Source organism: Syngnathus floridae, chromosome 9, assembly GCF_059516105.1.
Source record: "Syngnathus floridae isolate MCC-2025c chromosome 9, RoL_Sflo_1.0, whole genome shotgun sequence".
NCBI classification, from domain to species: Eukaryota; Metazoa; Chordata; class Actinopteri; order Syngnathiformes; family Syngnathidae; genus Syngnathus; species Syngnathus floridae.
This window is the reverse complement of record NC_142421.1, coordinates 13,526,389-13,541,372: the sequence shown is the minus strand read 5'-3', so window position 1 is coordinate 13,541,372 and position 14,984 is coordinate 13,526,389. Positions and strand designations below refer to the sequence as shown.

The window sequence follows — 14,984 nt, the reverse complement described above, 5'->3', positions numbered from 1 at the left end:
GTGTCCGAGGCTACTGCATGCAAATGGTGGATGCTGACGAGCGACGAAATGGCGTCTGTAACTAAAGGTGAGTTCAAACAGTGTCCAGACTGTTTTGAGTTGAAGGATTGCTGGTGTAGTTCTGGATATGGCCAATAAGTGTCAACAGTGTCCAGACTGCTTAGAGTTGAAGCATTGCTGGTGTAGTTCTGGATATGGCCACTAAGTAGCACTACTGCATGAAAAAGGAGCAAGGGGTGAGTCGCCGGTGACGTCATTGTTGGGCGCTTTGAGTTGAAGGATTGCTGGTGTATTTCAGTTATGAACAATTGGTGTCGCTACTGCATTAAAAAAAACCGCGAGTAAGTTGCCAGTGACGTCGTCATTGTTGGGTATTTTTCAAGATGGCGTCGGGCGGTTGCTGGCATATCACCGCAATCGGCGACAGATGAGGGGAAAAAAACCATAGCAGGCGACGTTGTGGACATTTGTTGTCCTTTTGTCCGCAGTCCGACACTAAATCGCTCCGCCGGAGAATGCTGTGTTACCTTAAATGAGTGCGTCGTGCCCGGATAGCGTCAGTAAGCCCCCCACCGCCCCTTCCCTGGTGCGTGCGGCTAAAATGCGACTAAGATGCTAACCGCTTCTCGCTGTGCTGCTGGGCCGACCGGGCGGTTCGAGGCGCGAGCCGGTCGGTGGGCCTGAGACTCATGCATGGCGGCGCCGAGGGAGCCCGCGGGCTCTGTGGTCGTCGACGTGAACGACAACGAGGAGGATGGCGGCGTCGTCAGACGACCAGTCGCGGCGTTGGCTCTCAAATGTTCCGTGACGTGCAGAAAAGGTGACGACGCTGTCAGGATGTTGGAGTTAGCGGAGCGCTGCCTCTGGGACCGCCGCGGCCTTAACGGAAGCGCCGAGTCGTGGGGTGAAGTGGAGGTGGCGACGGCTGGACGAGGAAGAGGAACCGGCCACCCCGCTTCCTGTCCAGCTGCCTGCGGGGCTCGAGTGTCATCCGAGTCGACGGCTTCCGTCGGGCCGCCGTGCTCGGGAAAAGTAGCGGAGACGTGTCCTCGCTCGGAACCGCAGCCAGGCATCATGCTCAACGGGTGTGCTGACGACGGCGTCTCAGACTGGCCGACGGTGGTCCTCAATGGAGGCTGTCATGCCGCCACCGAAGCCCGAGACAACCGCAGCGACCCGCCCGTCCTCGCGGACGCTCCCGGGCCGGCCCGTAGAGCCGCTGGACCGCCCTCAACAGAGCCGTCGGCCTCCTCCGAACTGAGCGAGGACGACACCTCGCCCACCGAGGAAGAGGTGGACAGTGTCGAGCCTGCCTGGGTCGTCAGGCCTCAGACGTTGAGGACCGAGGCGAACCTTAGCACGTCGCTCAGCTGCGACGCCACGCCTCTGTCGCCGTCGACTGCCGACCAGGGGGACTTCTGCTTCGGGGAGCAGGGCGGCGAATTTCGGGGAGCTTTCGAGGCAGGCCGCCGCCAGAGTGCACCCGAATCGGACCTCAGACTGCAGGACACCTGCGACGAGACAGGTCTCGCTCCCAAGAGGTTCGGAATTGTTCACTTCTTCACCAGGTACAACGCTTGAACATCAATGAACGTAGTGCGAGGGATTTCGTCTTGCTTTGTAACATCAGCCTGAAAATAAGCCAAAAATGTCAATTGGTGATTTCTAAAGCCAACATTGCAAATGTTACATATAGAGGAAGTCAGCTTTCACCGGGGCTATAATGACAAGGATTTGGATAATTTTACTTTATAAGATTATTGCTTAGTCATCAATTCATTGATTATTTGCTGTTCTGTTAATAAACAACAACCCAGTTTCAATTCTGAAGACAATCTTTTGTCTGACAGAGACAAGTATGCCATCTGCCTCAAATCACTTAAATGTGAGTGAAGGTACGAGTTGCGACACTTCATCTGAATCAACAGATTTGCAAAATGAATCAACCACTGTTTTGCTCATTCGTCATATAGAGACCTTGATTCTTTTGAAATGGTGGAATTTCTGTTGTCCCCCATGAAAGCACTGATGATCTTTGCGTACTGTACATACTTTCAAAGTAAGTCTGAAATTGTCCAGCACGAGCTTTTATGAGAAGGCATTCTGGGTTTTCTGATGTCTGTTACGGACCAAATGGGCAACTGATCCAGAATCGGTTGTAGCATTTTCTGCACCATCAATGTGAAATGTCCTATTTTTGTATCGAGGGTGAAGCAGTTTGAATAATGAATGGAAAGTAAACATTTTGATCCGATCTGTCGCTGAATTTAACGGATAAAATCTCCAGATGATTATTGGAGTCATTGTAAAATGCGGGCCTCGAGCGAGCGTAATGACGGGACTACACAGTAATTCGGAAGAACCGCACTCCTCGCAATGCGTGCACGTTACCACGGAGACATGGCGCCAGCGTTCCCTCTAAGCCCAGGGGTGTCAAACTCGTTCTTGTCGCGGGCCGCATTGTAGTCATAGTTTCCTGCGGAGAGCCATTATGACTGTAAACTCCTTATATTATTTACAGTATAGGCTACACGGTAGTGATGGGTCCATGAGGTGTCGTGTGTCATTTTGACACATTGCCAAACTGTGTCGATACTGTGTCGCTGACTGCTGACACCCGCTGGACCTTAAAAAACCTAGTTGACAGACTCGACTGACACTGATTTGATGACCTAGTATATACATTAATTAATTTAAGTAATTATATTTTATATTGTATTCCTTCACACATTCATTTAAATTGATAATATATTTTATTTTTTAGTTACAGTCAATCAATAATGTGAACATGTCCCATAACATGAAAATCTAAGTGAACGTGTTGTGAAAGAGGATGTTTGTGCACTGGGATTTGTTTTTTACAAATTTTTATTTAAAACAGTACGTTTTTCCAATGTTTTGAAATTGAGCCTGTTGCGCTTTTTGGACACAATTTCTCTCGCCGTTGAAAACACCCACTCACACGGCACAGATAAGGCTGGAGTGCAGTGCAGTGTAGTGGGTCTTTTGATTGTCCCAGTATCTGACTTGGGGCTGCTCCATAATTCTTGATAACTTCGAGGATGAACCATAAAAGATTAGATATTGTTTTAGCAGATTCATCCCGTTGACAATGCGCTTCCTTTAACAGAGCTTTGGTGCGCTTTCTTGACAGACTATACTGCTGCTCGTTCAGTCACATGACTTTTTTAAAGCGATACGCGCACCGACACGGGGCTATGAGCTCGACACATGCGCCGATGCATCGGTGTTGCCGGACCCATCACTACCAGCTCAGTGGCCTAATGGTAGAGTGTCCGCCCTGAGACTGGAAGGTTGTGGGTTCAAACCCCGGCCGGGTCATCCCATCCATCCATCCGTCCGTCCATCCATCCATCCATCTTCTTCCGCTTATCCAGGGTCGGGTCGCGGGGGCAGCAGCTTTAGGAGGGACTCCCAGACTTCCCTCTCCCCAGCCACTTCGTCCAGCTCGTCCCGGGGGATCCCAAGGCGTTCCCTGGCCAGCTGAGAGACATAGTCTCTCCAGCGCGTCCTGGGTCGTCCCCGGGGTCTCCTACCGGTGGGACATGCCCGGAACACCTCCCCAGGGAGGCGTCCAGGAGGCATCCTGATAAGATGCCCGAGCCACCTTATCTGGCTCCTCTCAACGTCGAGGAGTAGCGACTCTACTCCGAGTCTCTCCCGGATGACCGAGCTTCTCACCCTATCTCTAAGGGAGAGCCCGGACATCTTGCGGAGAAAACTCATTTCGGCCGCTTGTATCCGAGATCTCGTTCTTTCGGTCACGACCCATAGCTCGTGACCATAGGTGAGGGTAGGAGCGTATATCGACCGGTAAATTGAGAGCTTTGCCTTTTGGCTCAGCTCTCTCTTCACCACAACGGACCGGTACAGGGTCCGCATTACTGCCGACGCTGCACCAATCCGCCTGTCGATCTCACGCTCCATCCTCCCCTCACTCGTGAACAAGACTCCAAGATACTTGAACTCCTCCACTTGGGGCAGGATCTCATCCCCGATCCGGAGAGGGCATTCCACCCTTTTCCGATCAAGGACCATGGACTCGGATTTGGAGGTGCTGACCCTCATCCCAACCGCTTCACACTCGGCTGCGAACCGTTCCAGCGAGAGCTGGAGATCACGGCCTGAAGAAGCCAACAGCACCACGTCATCTGCAAAAAGCAGAGACGCGATGCTGAGGTCCCCAAACCGGACCCCCTCAACGCCTCGGCTGCGCCTAGAAATTCTGTCCATAAAAATTATGAACAGAATCGGTGACAAAGGGCAGCCTTGACCGAGTCCAACCCTCACTGGGAACGAATCCGACTTACTGCCGGAAATGCGGACCAGACTCTGGCATCGGTGATACAGGGACCGAACCGCCCTTATCAGTTGGCTCGGCACCCCGTACTCCCGAAGCACCCTCCACAGAACCTCCCGAGGGACACGGTCGAACGCCTTCTCCAAGTCCTCAAAACACATGTGGACTGGTTGGGCGAACTCCCATGCACCCTCGAGGATACTGCCGAGGGTGTAGAGCTGGTCCACTGTTCCACGGCCAGGACGAAAGCCACACTGCTCCTCCTGAATCCGAGGTTTGACCTCCCGACGGACCCTCCTCTCCAGCACCCCTGAATAGACCTTACCAGGGAGGCTGAGGAGTGTGATTCCCCTGTAATTGGAACACACCCTCCAGTCCCCCTTCTTAAAGAGGGGAACCACCACCCCAGTCTGCCAATCCAGAGGCACTGTCCCCGATGTCCACGCAACGTTGTAGAGGCGTGTCAGCCATGACAGCCCCACAACATCCAGAGCCTTTAAGAACTCCGGGCGGATCTCATCCACCCCCGGGGCCTTGCCACTGAGGAGTTTTTTAACTACCTCAGTGACTTCGACCCCAGAGATCGGAGAATCCGCCTCAGAGTCTCCAGGCCCTGCTTCCTCAATGGAAGGCGTGTAGGTGTAATTGAGGAGGTCTTCGAAGTATTCTCCCCACCGACTCACGACGTCCCGAGTCGAGGTCAGCAGCACGCCATCCCCACTGCAAACAGTGTTGACGTTGCACTGCTTCCCCCTCCTGAGACGCCGGATGGTGGACCAGAATTTCTTCGAAGCCGTCCGAAAGTCATTCTCCATGGCCTCACCAAACTCCTCCCATGCCCGGGTTTTTGCCTCAGCAACCGCCGAAGCCGCGTTCCGCTTGGCCATCCGGTACCTGTCAGCTGCTTCCGGAGTCCCGCAGGCCAAAACGGCCCGATAGGACTCCTTCTTCAGCTTGACGGCATCCCTTACCGCCGGTGTCCACCAGCGGGTTCGGGGATTGCCGCCACGACAGGCACCAACGACCTTACGGCCACAGCTCCGGTCGGCCGCCTCAACAATGGAGGCGCGGAACATGGTCCACTCAGACTCAATGTCCCCCGCCTCCCCCGTGGGAAAAGCTCTGCCGGAGGTGGGAGTTGAAGCTCTTCCTGACAGGAGATTCTGCCAGACGTTCCCAGCAGACCCTCACAGAGCGTTTGGGTCTGCCAGGTCGGACCGGCATCTTCCCCCACCATCGGAGCCAACCCACCACCAGGTGGTGATCAGTTGACAGCTCCGCCCCTCTCTTCACCCGAGTGTCCAAAACATGCGGCCGCAAATCCGACGACACGACTACAAAGTCGATCATCGAATTGCGGCCTAGGGTGTCCTGGTGCCAAGTGCACACATGGACACCCTTATGCTTGAACATGGTGTTCATTATTGAAAATCCGTGTCGAGCACAGAAGTCCAACAAGAGAACACCGCTCGGGTTCAGATCGGGGGGGCCGTTCCTCCCAATCACGCCCTTCCAGGTCTCACTGTCATTGCCCACGTGAGCATTGAAGTCACCCAGTAGAACGATGGAGTCCCCAGAAGGAGCGCTCTCCAGCACTTCCTCCAGGGACCCCAAGAAGGGTGGGTACTCTGAGCTGCCGTTTGGTGCATAGACACAAACAACAGTCAGGACCCGTCCCCCCACCCAAAGGGGGAGGGAGGCTACCCTCTCGTTCACCGGGGTGAACCCCAATGTGCAGGCGCCCAGCCGGGGGGCAATAAGTATACCCACACCTGCTCGACGCCTCTCACCGTGGGCAACTCCAGAGTGGAAGAGAGTCCAGCCCCTCTCGAGAGGGCTTGTACCAGAACCCAAACTGTGCGTGGAGGCTAGTCCGACAATATCTAGTCGGAATTTTTCTGCCTCGCACACCAGCTCGGGCTCCTTTCCAGCCAGAGGGTCATCCCAAAGACTATAAAAATGGGACCCATTGTCTCCCTGCTTGGCACTCAGCATTAAGGGTTGAAATTGGGGGCTTAGATCACCAAATAATTCCCGAGCGCGGCGGCGCTGCTGCTCACTGCTCCCCTCTCTCCCAGGGGATGGATCAAAATCACACGGGGATGGGTTAGATGCAGAGGACAAATTTCACCACACCCAGATGTGTGTGTGACGATCATTGGGACTTTAACTTTTAACTTTTTACTACATGGCAAACTGATGAATAACTAGTTTTGAAATCAGAGACTCGTCAAAACTGTTCAAATTGTTTAAAAAGATGAATGGTAATAAAAATTGCTAGCAATATTTCTGTTTTGAATAAGTGAAGACAATTTATAATTTTAGTAATAACACAAAGTCTATGCAAAATTTGCCTTCACGGGCCACATAATATGATGTGACGGGCCGCATCTGGCCCCCGGGCCTTGAGTTTGATACAATGCTCTAAGCTGCGCTGCTGCGCAATTGCGCACTGCTCGCGCAGTCTATGCTAAAATTCAGCATAAACTGATTAATATCTAATGTTAGACGTAATCTAATTAAGTGGATGAATGATTTTCTTTCTTTGCCTTATTGTAGTGTAAATCAGTGATTGACAGGTGTCCAGCCAATGATATGATATGATTCATTTACGCTACATAGCCAATAGCATTGACAGTGCCTGAAAATGTGTCCTGCCCATTCGTGCCGTGCAAGTTAGCTAGCTAACAACAGTGTGGCGGAGTCAAGAGATGCAAATGCTTAGTGAGCTAACCCCTTATCATGGTGACACCTCCACTCACCAAGCCAAAGTAAATAAGAGATGCTGGGGTTCTTTTAAGATAGAATGGCTGTCGGAATGTGTGCAAATAAAAGAACAAAGGGTGGAACTCGGTGTGACTTTCTCTTTTTTGAGTGAGAAAGGTCTACTATGCAAAACATGCAGTGAAGCCAAAGTGGCAGGTGAGTTTACGGGTGGAAAAATATGGACTGAATGGTAGTTTGGCTACATCAAGCGTCACATTCAGCAGAAATGTCATTTGAAAGCTGTTGGAATTGTACAAAGACTCAAAATGGGACAGGGGTACATTATCGCGAGAGAGCTCAAAAGACCGACAGAAAAGGAACGAGCTGTCACACAAAACAAAATCCAACCCCCGAAGTTCTCATTGACAATATTTCATTTATTTATTTATTTTATTCTATTTATTTATTAATCAATCAATCAATCTGGTGTTGCAGGGAGCTTGTGTGTTTGCACAGACATTTGAAAAATTAGAGGGAACATTGCATGGCACAACACCTCACACCATGTCACACGTCTTTGCCCGCGCTTCCTCTTTCCACTGTAAACTTGCACCGTCCCCGTCTGCAGGAGCCTGTTCCCTATGAGAGCCAAAGAGTCGGCTCCACTGTCCCACGATGCGCCAGGGTGGCGACTGTTTGGCAAGCCCAGAGATGCAGGAGAAGGAGGAACTGCGTCCTCGTCCTCCATGGAGCAGGTTGGTGTGATTGTTGCATTGCCTGGTGGGCATGTGGTCTGGCGCATGTGATCACAGGATTGATATGAGTGTGTCCTCGTGCGGGTTCGGGGGAGCCTGTCTGACACCCGGGGAAAGACGCGGGCAGAGGCGGGCCTCGTTTGGACAGCGTGGACTGGTCAGCGGTCAATGGCAAGGCACATGTAGACATAATGTCATCTAAATCCAAATCTGTAAAAGGTGTCCCGGCCAGTCACGCCACTGAACACAGCTTTCCTTCCGAAACTGACTGCGGCCCCTAATGCTGACTCTGGTGTATTGACACTGTCTGTGTTCGATTGTGCGCAGGTGTCCCTTCGGCGCCCCCCAGCGGCAGGCAGGAGGAAGAACTTGGACTTCGAGCCCCTCTCCACCACAGCGCTCATTCTGGAGGACCGCCCGCTGTCAGTACCTCTGGTGCAAGTGCTTGTTGAACCCTCAGCATCTGGCTCCATAAGAACCAGCGAGTTGTCTAAATAGTACACATAGCGCCAGCCAGGCTTTCTTTTGCCCCTTTGGCTCGAAATTGTTGTGTCAAATCTAACAAGTCAAGTAGCAAGTCGTAGCCCTGCTAGTTACTAGATGTACAGTAATCCCTCGTTTATCGCGGTTAATTGGTTCCATGCCCACCTGCGATAGCTGAAAATCCCCGAAGTAGAGAACATACGTTATAACAATATCCACACAAGGATTTTATGAACTTTTATTTCGTTTTTAAACATTTTTATTTTATTTAAATTTTTAAATTTTTATTTTTTTTAAACGATTTTTTTTTGTATTTCTAAAAACTACTTTAAACCTTTTAAAGTCAAATTGACTTTTAGAAATATTCCTTATTTAAATAAATAAGAAAATAATAGAGTAAATATGTTGTTACAACATATCCACACAAGACTTTTAACCTTAATTGTAGTTTTAAACACTTTATTGTTTATTAAATTTTTTTTGCATGCTAACTGCTAAGCTAATCAGTTGCAAGAACACATGTTCTCATTGGCCATTAATGTCATATGGACAGACAAAACCGCGCGCTCCAAGTGACGCCCGATGTCACTGATGGTGGAGGGGTGCACTTGCCTGTCTTGTTGCCTGGCTTGTGTGCTTCATTCCTGCATATGACGATGTGTGTGAGTGTGTGCGTGCGTGCGCGTGCTTGCGCGTGCGTGCGCGTTTGAGTGAGACATTAAAAAAAAAAAATCCACGATACACCGAATCTATCTGCAATATTTGTTTCGAAAAAAAATCTGCAATAGAGCAAGGCCACGATAGGTGAAGCGCGAAGTAGTGAGGGATTAAAGTTAAAGTCCCAATGATTGTCACACACACAACTGGGTGCGGTGAAATTTGGCTCTGCATTTAACCCATCCCCGAAGGGAGCAGTGGGCAGTAGCGGTGCCGCGCCCGGGAATCATTTGGTGATCTAACCCCCCCAATTCCAACCCTTAATGCTGAGTGCCAAGCAGGGAGGCAATGGGTCCCATTTTTATAGTCTTTGGTATGACCCGGCCGGGGTTTGAACCCACAACCTTCCAGTCTCAGGGCGGGCACTCTACTACTAGGCCACTGAGCTGGTAAACTGTAGTTGCAGGTACACGACCAGGATCAGTAGCTGCGATCGGCACAAGTTCCAGTCTGTGTCGTGGGACATGTAGAAGGAGCAGTACCTGCAGCGATACCCTGAGCAGTAATATTGTATGTAGTAAAGTACAAGTAGTTATAGTACAAGTGGTAGCTACATGGTGGCTAGCAAGTAGTCGTAATGCCAGCAAACTTGAGTGTCACTCAAGTGGCCGCAACTCATAGCACCACCGGGAGTACGGTTGGGCGTTCTCCCTTCATTGTGGCCTTCCGCACTCTGCCTGTGTAGGGTTGTGGGAGTGTGAGTGAATGAGCTGATTCGTGTGCCTCTGTCTGATTGGCTCTTAAGGAACCTTCCCGCCAAATCTGAGGAGGAAACTCAAAGACACAAGCTCGAGTATGAGGAGATGGTGGCCGGGGCCAAGAGGAGAGGTAAGGCGCTCTCTTTAAAAGAGGAGAAGAAAAAAATCATTCATCCATTTTCTGCTAAGAAAAAATGCTGTTTATTTTGCATGCCTCAGAGTTGAAGGACGCACAGAAGAAGAGGCGTCAGATGAAGGAGAGACATCGACACGAGGACAGCATCTCCAACGCCATGGTGGTCTGGAACACGCACATCCTGCCGCACTGGAACGCTGTGTGCGTGCCTCCCTGTCTGTTATAATAGTTCACCGTGACATATTTTGTGACTACCTGCTGTGAGGCCATGCACTCACCATTGAGGCGTGGGTGTGGGTGTGCGTGTGTGCCATATTTCATTTTCATGCGCGTGTGTGTGTGTGTGTGTGTGCGTGTGTGTGCGTGTGCGTGTGCGTGCGTGTAGGAAGGCCACACGTCGCGTGAGGGACTTATGGTGGCAAGGCCTCCCTCCCGGCGTGCGAGGACGCGTGTGGAGCCTTGCCATTGGAAACGAGCTCAACATCACGGGGGGTAGGTGGGCCGCCTCCCCCCAATCTAACTGCAGTCATTTTTGATGCCTTCCATACGGCGGTGTAGTTGATGCCGGAGCCAAACCGGCTCCTCAGACGTTGCCTTCCGAGGCTCATCGAGTGCAAGGGCCACATTGACATCTTTGTGTGTTGTTCCCACAGAGCTGTATGACATCTTCCTGTGTCGCGCCAAAGAAAAATGGAGGAGCTACAGCGAGACCAGCTCGGTCAACAACGACAGCGAGAGCGGTGGGCCCCCAACCCCCCCTGCCCCCACCGCAGCATGCCCGCCTTTGAACTCTGCGGTTTCCTCGATAGACAGCGGCACATCGCTGGCAGACAGAGAATCCAGCCTGGAACTCATCAAGCTGGATATTTCTAGAACCTTCCCGTCGCTCTTCATCTTCCAGAAGGTTTGGCTGCACCACCGTCACCTGACAGCAAGAGCTGCCTTTCACTTCCTCCTCATTCCGTGCGCGCAGGGCGGTCCCTTCCACGATGTCCTCCACAGCGTGCTGGGAGCGTACACATGCTACCGACCTGACATCGGATATGTAGGTCTGACGCACGCACGCTCACTCTTGATTTAGTTTGCAAATGTTTTGACAAAAGGCCCTCAATATGTGTTGACCTCAATGTTGCACATTTTTGGGCTGCCATCCCAACGTCAGTGTTGGCGCCATTCCATATCGGGTCACGTCTCAGCATTTTGGAATTTGGATCACCTGTTCCGGCTCTCCTTAACATTTTTAGCACGTGCGCAGGATTGCGATGGTCGTGAGCGAGGCGCCGTCAATTCATCCCAAGTCATGTCATTGCGCAAGGGATCTTACGGCACTCAAGTAGCACAAAGCAGTTTGGCACGTACTCATGCAAACCCGGCGCTTTTCAGTGTCCAATTCAAGCGCGTAGCTTAAGGTCATTGGAGTCCCCGACCCACCCGCAACTTGGCTTCAAACAGTACGAGTCTGCGTGGCACGCGTGTACACTACGTTGCGTCTTTGCGCAGGTTCAGGGGATGTCCTTCATCGCTGCCGTCCTCATCCTCAACCTGGAGGAGGCTGACGCCTTCGTCACCTTTGCCAACCTGCTCAACAAACCATGCCAGATGGCCTTCTACCGCGTCGACCACGACCTGGTATGCTTGCTCACTTGCTCTCACGCACGCATGCATGTGTGACGTGGCGTGGGACGTTTCAGATGCTGAAGTACTTCGCCGTGTTCGAGGTGTTCTTCGAGGAGAACCTCCCGCGCCTCTTCAGCCACTTCAGGAGTAACAAGCTGACGCCCGACCTTTACTTGATCGACTGGTGAGTCGGCCGACAGCCCGGTGGCGAGAGCGGGGCTCTAACCCTAGCATTTGCGTGGGTGGCGGTGGCAGGATCTTCACGCTGTACAGCAAATCCCTGCCTCTGGACGTGGCGTGTCGTGTGTGGGACGTCTTCTGCCGCGACGGCGAGGAGAGCCTTTTCCGGACGGGCCTGGGCATCCTACGCCTCTTCCAGGACGTCCTGCTTCAGATGGACTTCATCCGCATGGCGCAATTCCTCAGCCGGCTGCCCGAAGACCTCCAGGCACACGCGCTCTTTGCCGCCATGGCCGCCACGCACATGATCAGCAGGAATCGCCGCTGGGCTCAGGTTGGTGCAAAAAGACAACAAACAAACGTGACTGAGATGGAGCGGTACAATGGCACAAAAAAAGCCCACTTTGAGCTGGATTATCTGTTAAGTGCTTTCTGCGAGCATTGACGTCTTCCTGGCTCACTTGTGAGAATACTATCCAATATCACGATTGGTTCTGGGTTTCCCTGAATGGGATGATACTAAAAACACGGCCGGCCCCCGCTAATTTGTTGTAATTGGCAAAAATAAGGACGCCGACAGCGGGGTCACTTATCCACAACAATTTCCATGGCAAAATTATTAACTTATTATTATTATTAAGTTATTGATTATTCGGGCTGCATTATACATTGTCACATAGGGTGCGTTACACACAATGGCAGAATTATGAATTAAGTTATTATTAAATTATTGATTATTTGGGACGTATTATGCAGTCACATAGGGTGTGTTACACAAGCCAGGCCACAAGGTGGCGCCTGCCGTCAGGCGCTTTTTGGCCGAGTGAGCCCATGCAGCCTTTCCGACAAAAAAACCCCAACTTTCAGTCTTTTCATGATGTCATTAGATCAGAGAGTCCAAAGTACAAAACCCATCCTTTTACATGATGTCATTAGATCAAAAAGTCCAAAGTATTGCAACAAGTCTCATTTTTGCTGGAACATGGTTGAGCACTGGTTAGAATGGTGGCGCACTCACGACGCCTCACAGTTCAGTGCGGGGTTCGATTCCGGCTCCGGCCTTCCTGCATGGAGTTTGCATGTTCTCCCCATGCCTGTATGGGTTTTCTCCCGGTTTCCTCACACATTCCAAAGACATGCTGGGATGGACTACCCTTGTGGGACTGAAGTGGCCCACGTAACAGATGGGTGGATTCGGGGCGCTTGGTTTATTTCAATGAACAGCAAGCCTTTTGAGTATGGAGGCAGCCTGTCAGTCATTTTGTCCTTGTGCTCTCAGGTCTTCTCATCACTGCCGAAAGACAAAAACAAAGAGACGGACAACATCGGAAGCCCTGCTCTCAGAAGCTAATGCTAGCCAACCCTATAGTAGTGTCGTCGTTATCCCTCCCATCCAGTGGGACGCCGCCTCCGCCCCCCCCAATAAATTTTGGCATCTTGCGCTTTTTGTTGATGTTTGAGGGCGTGAGAGATTTTTTGGGCCCTGTCAAAGGAGAACAAATGGACATTGTTGAGTGACATGCACAACCCACACAATGAAAGCTGAGTGACAAATTAAACATGTTCTTTTTTTTTAATGTCATGCACACGCATGACATGCAACTCGTAATTGAGAGATGTATCCATCTTGCGTGTAACTTGCTAAGTCGCTAGCACTCCTTGAGGACGGCTGTGCAGGCATTGGCAGTAAAAGTTGTGTTGGTCACGTCTCCCAAAAAAATCCAAGACCATTTCAACTTTTTACAATGGAACAATTCATCCGTTCACCATATTTGCAAATATGTCCAACTTCAAAACGTCCAAATAGATTTCAACTTCGAGATTATACTCTGAAATCGGATTCGCTTTTGTGTCTCATCAAAAGCAAGACATTTTTAGTCATCCATGTTTATGTTGGAAAACAAGCCACATTTTCACAGAGTCTCTATTACAAAACAAAGCGGTAACCGACTCAATCAATTCATGGCCCACGCAAGTTGGTTTGCAGCTACGGGATGAAAAACGTGGAACCTGTTTTCTTCCCCTCACAAACAACACCAAATCATCAACAATCACAATTAATGAACAACCATCATGAAAATGATTTTGCTGCGTCAAGCAAAACTTGCCAAAGTCAGTGTGGAAAGTCCAAAGTGTAAGTGAAGCAGGTAGCCTTCGTGGTCCTCTTCGCGGGTCTGATGTTATGTCCACTAACGAGCACTCCATGAATGGCAACAAAGACACCGCTAGGACCCACTGGCAACCGCCCTGCTGTCACACTCCCGATCAGGAGGGAGCAGCGTTCCAGCTAGGAAAGATTTGAATGACGAGAAGTTGACAGTCATTTGTCAATCGTGCATTGTGATTTGAGCAATTGGATGTTTTTGGTGAAGTCGCACAATTACGTTCGATTCAAACTTTTTTTTTTTCCCCCCAAACATCGGGACAATGCTTTTGAGCATTTCTTTTATTGTAAACTTGTACAGTTTTTTTCTAACGCTTTAAAGGTTATGTAAATAAAGCACAGAAGAATCACAAAAATGTGTCACGACTCGTCCCCGGTAGTGTTATTATATGTAGGTTGTCATGGTTTCTGTCCGTCTGTACTCGCCCCTCCCTTCCTGTGTCAATTCACAATCCATGTACTAATCACAGTCACCTGCCTCTCGTTACCTGTCTCGTATTTAAGTCCTGTCTGCGTGTCACTCCCTGTCGGATGGTTGATGTCTTTTTGGTTCCTGTCATTGTCAAGTCTGTTTCGGTTAGCCAGTCGGTCAGTTAAGTTATGTCAGTTTGCCGGTTCTGCCTTATGGTAATTCTTATTAGTAAAACAAAGCCTGACCATACATGGTAATTTTTTAAATATAAAAAACAAGCCGTACTATACTTACTATACATAGTCTTTTTTTTTTTTTTTTTTAACAAAAAATCTATACATCGTCATTTTAATTTACTACTAGCTTTATAGTTTGACTTTATTTTATTGAGATGTCTGTACTCACTGCTTGGCCTTATGTTGGGCTTTATTGTATTTAATTTAAATGGTAACACTGAAAAAGGAAAACAGAATGTCGATTTTAAACAAATATTTATCACGCAGGGCATTCACTATCGGACTCTTCAGGAGTACAAAAAAGTGGAAAATAATAAACCAAAATGAAAATGAAAGACATTCTTGTTTGACAAAAGTGTCACCATCAAATTGGACAGAAATTGACATTAGAAAACCAAAATATAGTACAAAGAACATAAAAAAAAGAGAGAGAAGATGACAGCCATACAGAATGCAGTGTTATAAACAAGCTGTCGTCATTGCTGGTGACAAGAAGGCCAGTCGGCTCTTGAGGTACAGAGAATGGAGATGGTGAAGATAACCTTTACACTTCCAGGGG

The 14,984-nt window shown here is 49.9% G+C and overlaps 1 protein-coding gene across 2 annotated transcripts; it reads left to right on the top strand.

The window, feature by feature from the left end:
- The first annotated feature begins 347 nt into the window (after window positions 1-347).
- On the top strand, window positions 348-14,133 carry LOC148393634 (TBC1 domain family member 12-like). Of its 2 annotated transcripts, none has more exons than XM_088385853.1 (13): window positions 348-1,541; window positions 7,656-7,782; window positions 8,110-8,204; window positions 9,728-9,810; window positions 9,900-10,017; window positions 10,202-10,308; window positions 10,470-10,556; window positions 10,626-10,720; window positions 10,790-10,861; window positions 11,317-11,445; window positions 11,508-11,617; window positions 11,689-11,947; window positions 12,893-14,133. In XM_088385853.1, exons 1-13 carry the CDS (start codon window positions 694-696, stop codon window positions 12,962-12,964), a joined length of 2,202 nt encoding a protein of 733 aa, XP_088241979.1. In that variant the 5' UTR covers window positions 348-693; the 3' UTR covers window positions 12,965-14,133. The 2 variants fall into 2 exon arrangements, with proteins under 2 accessions (XP_088241979.1, XP_088241978.1); XM_088385852.1 differs by having other exon boundaries at window positions 349-1,568.
- The last annotated feature ends 851 nt before the right edge of the window (window positions 14,134-14,984 follow it).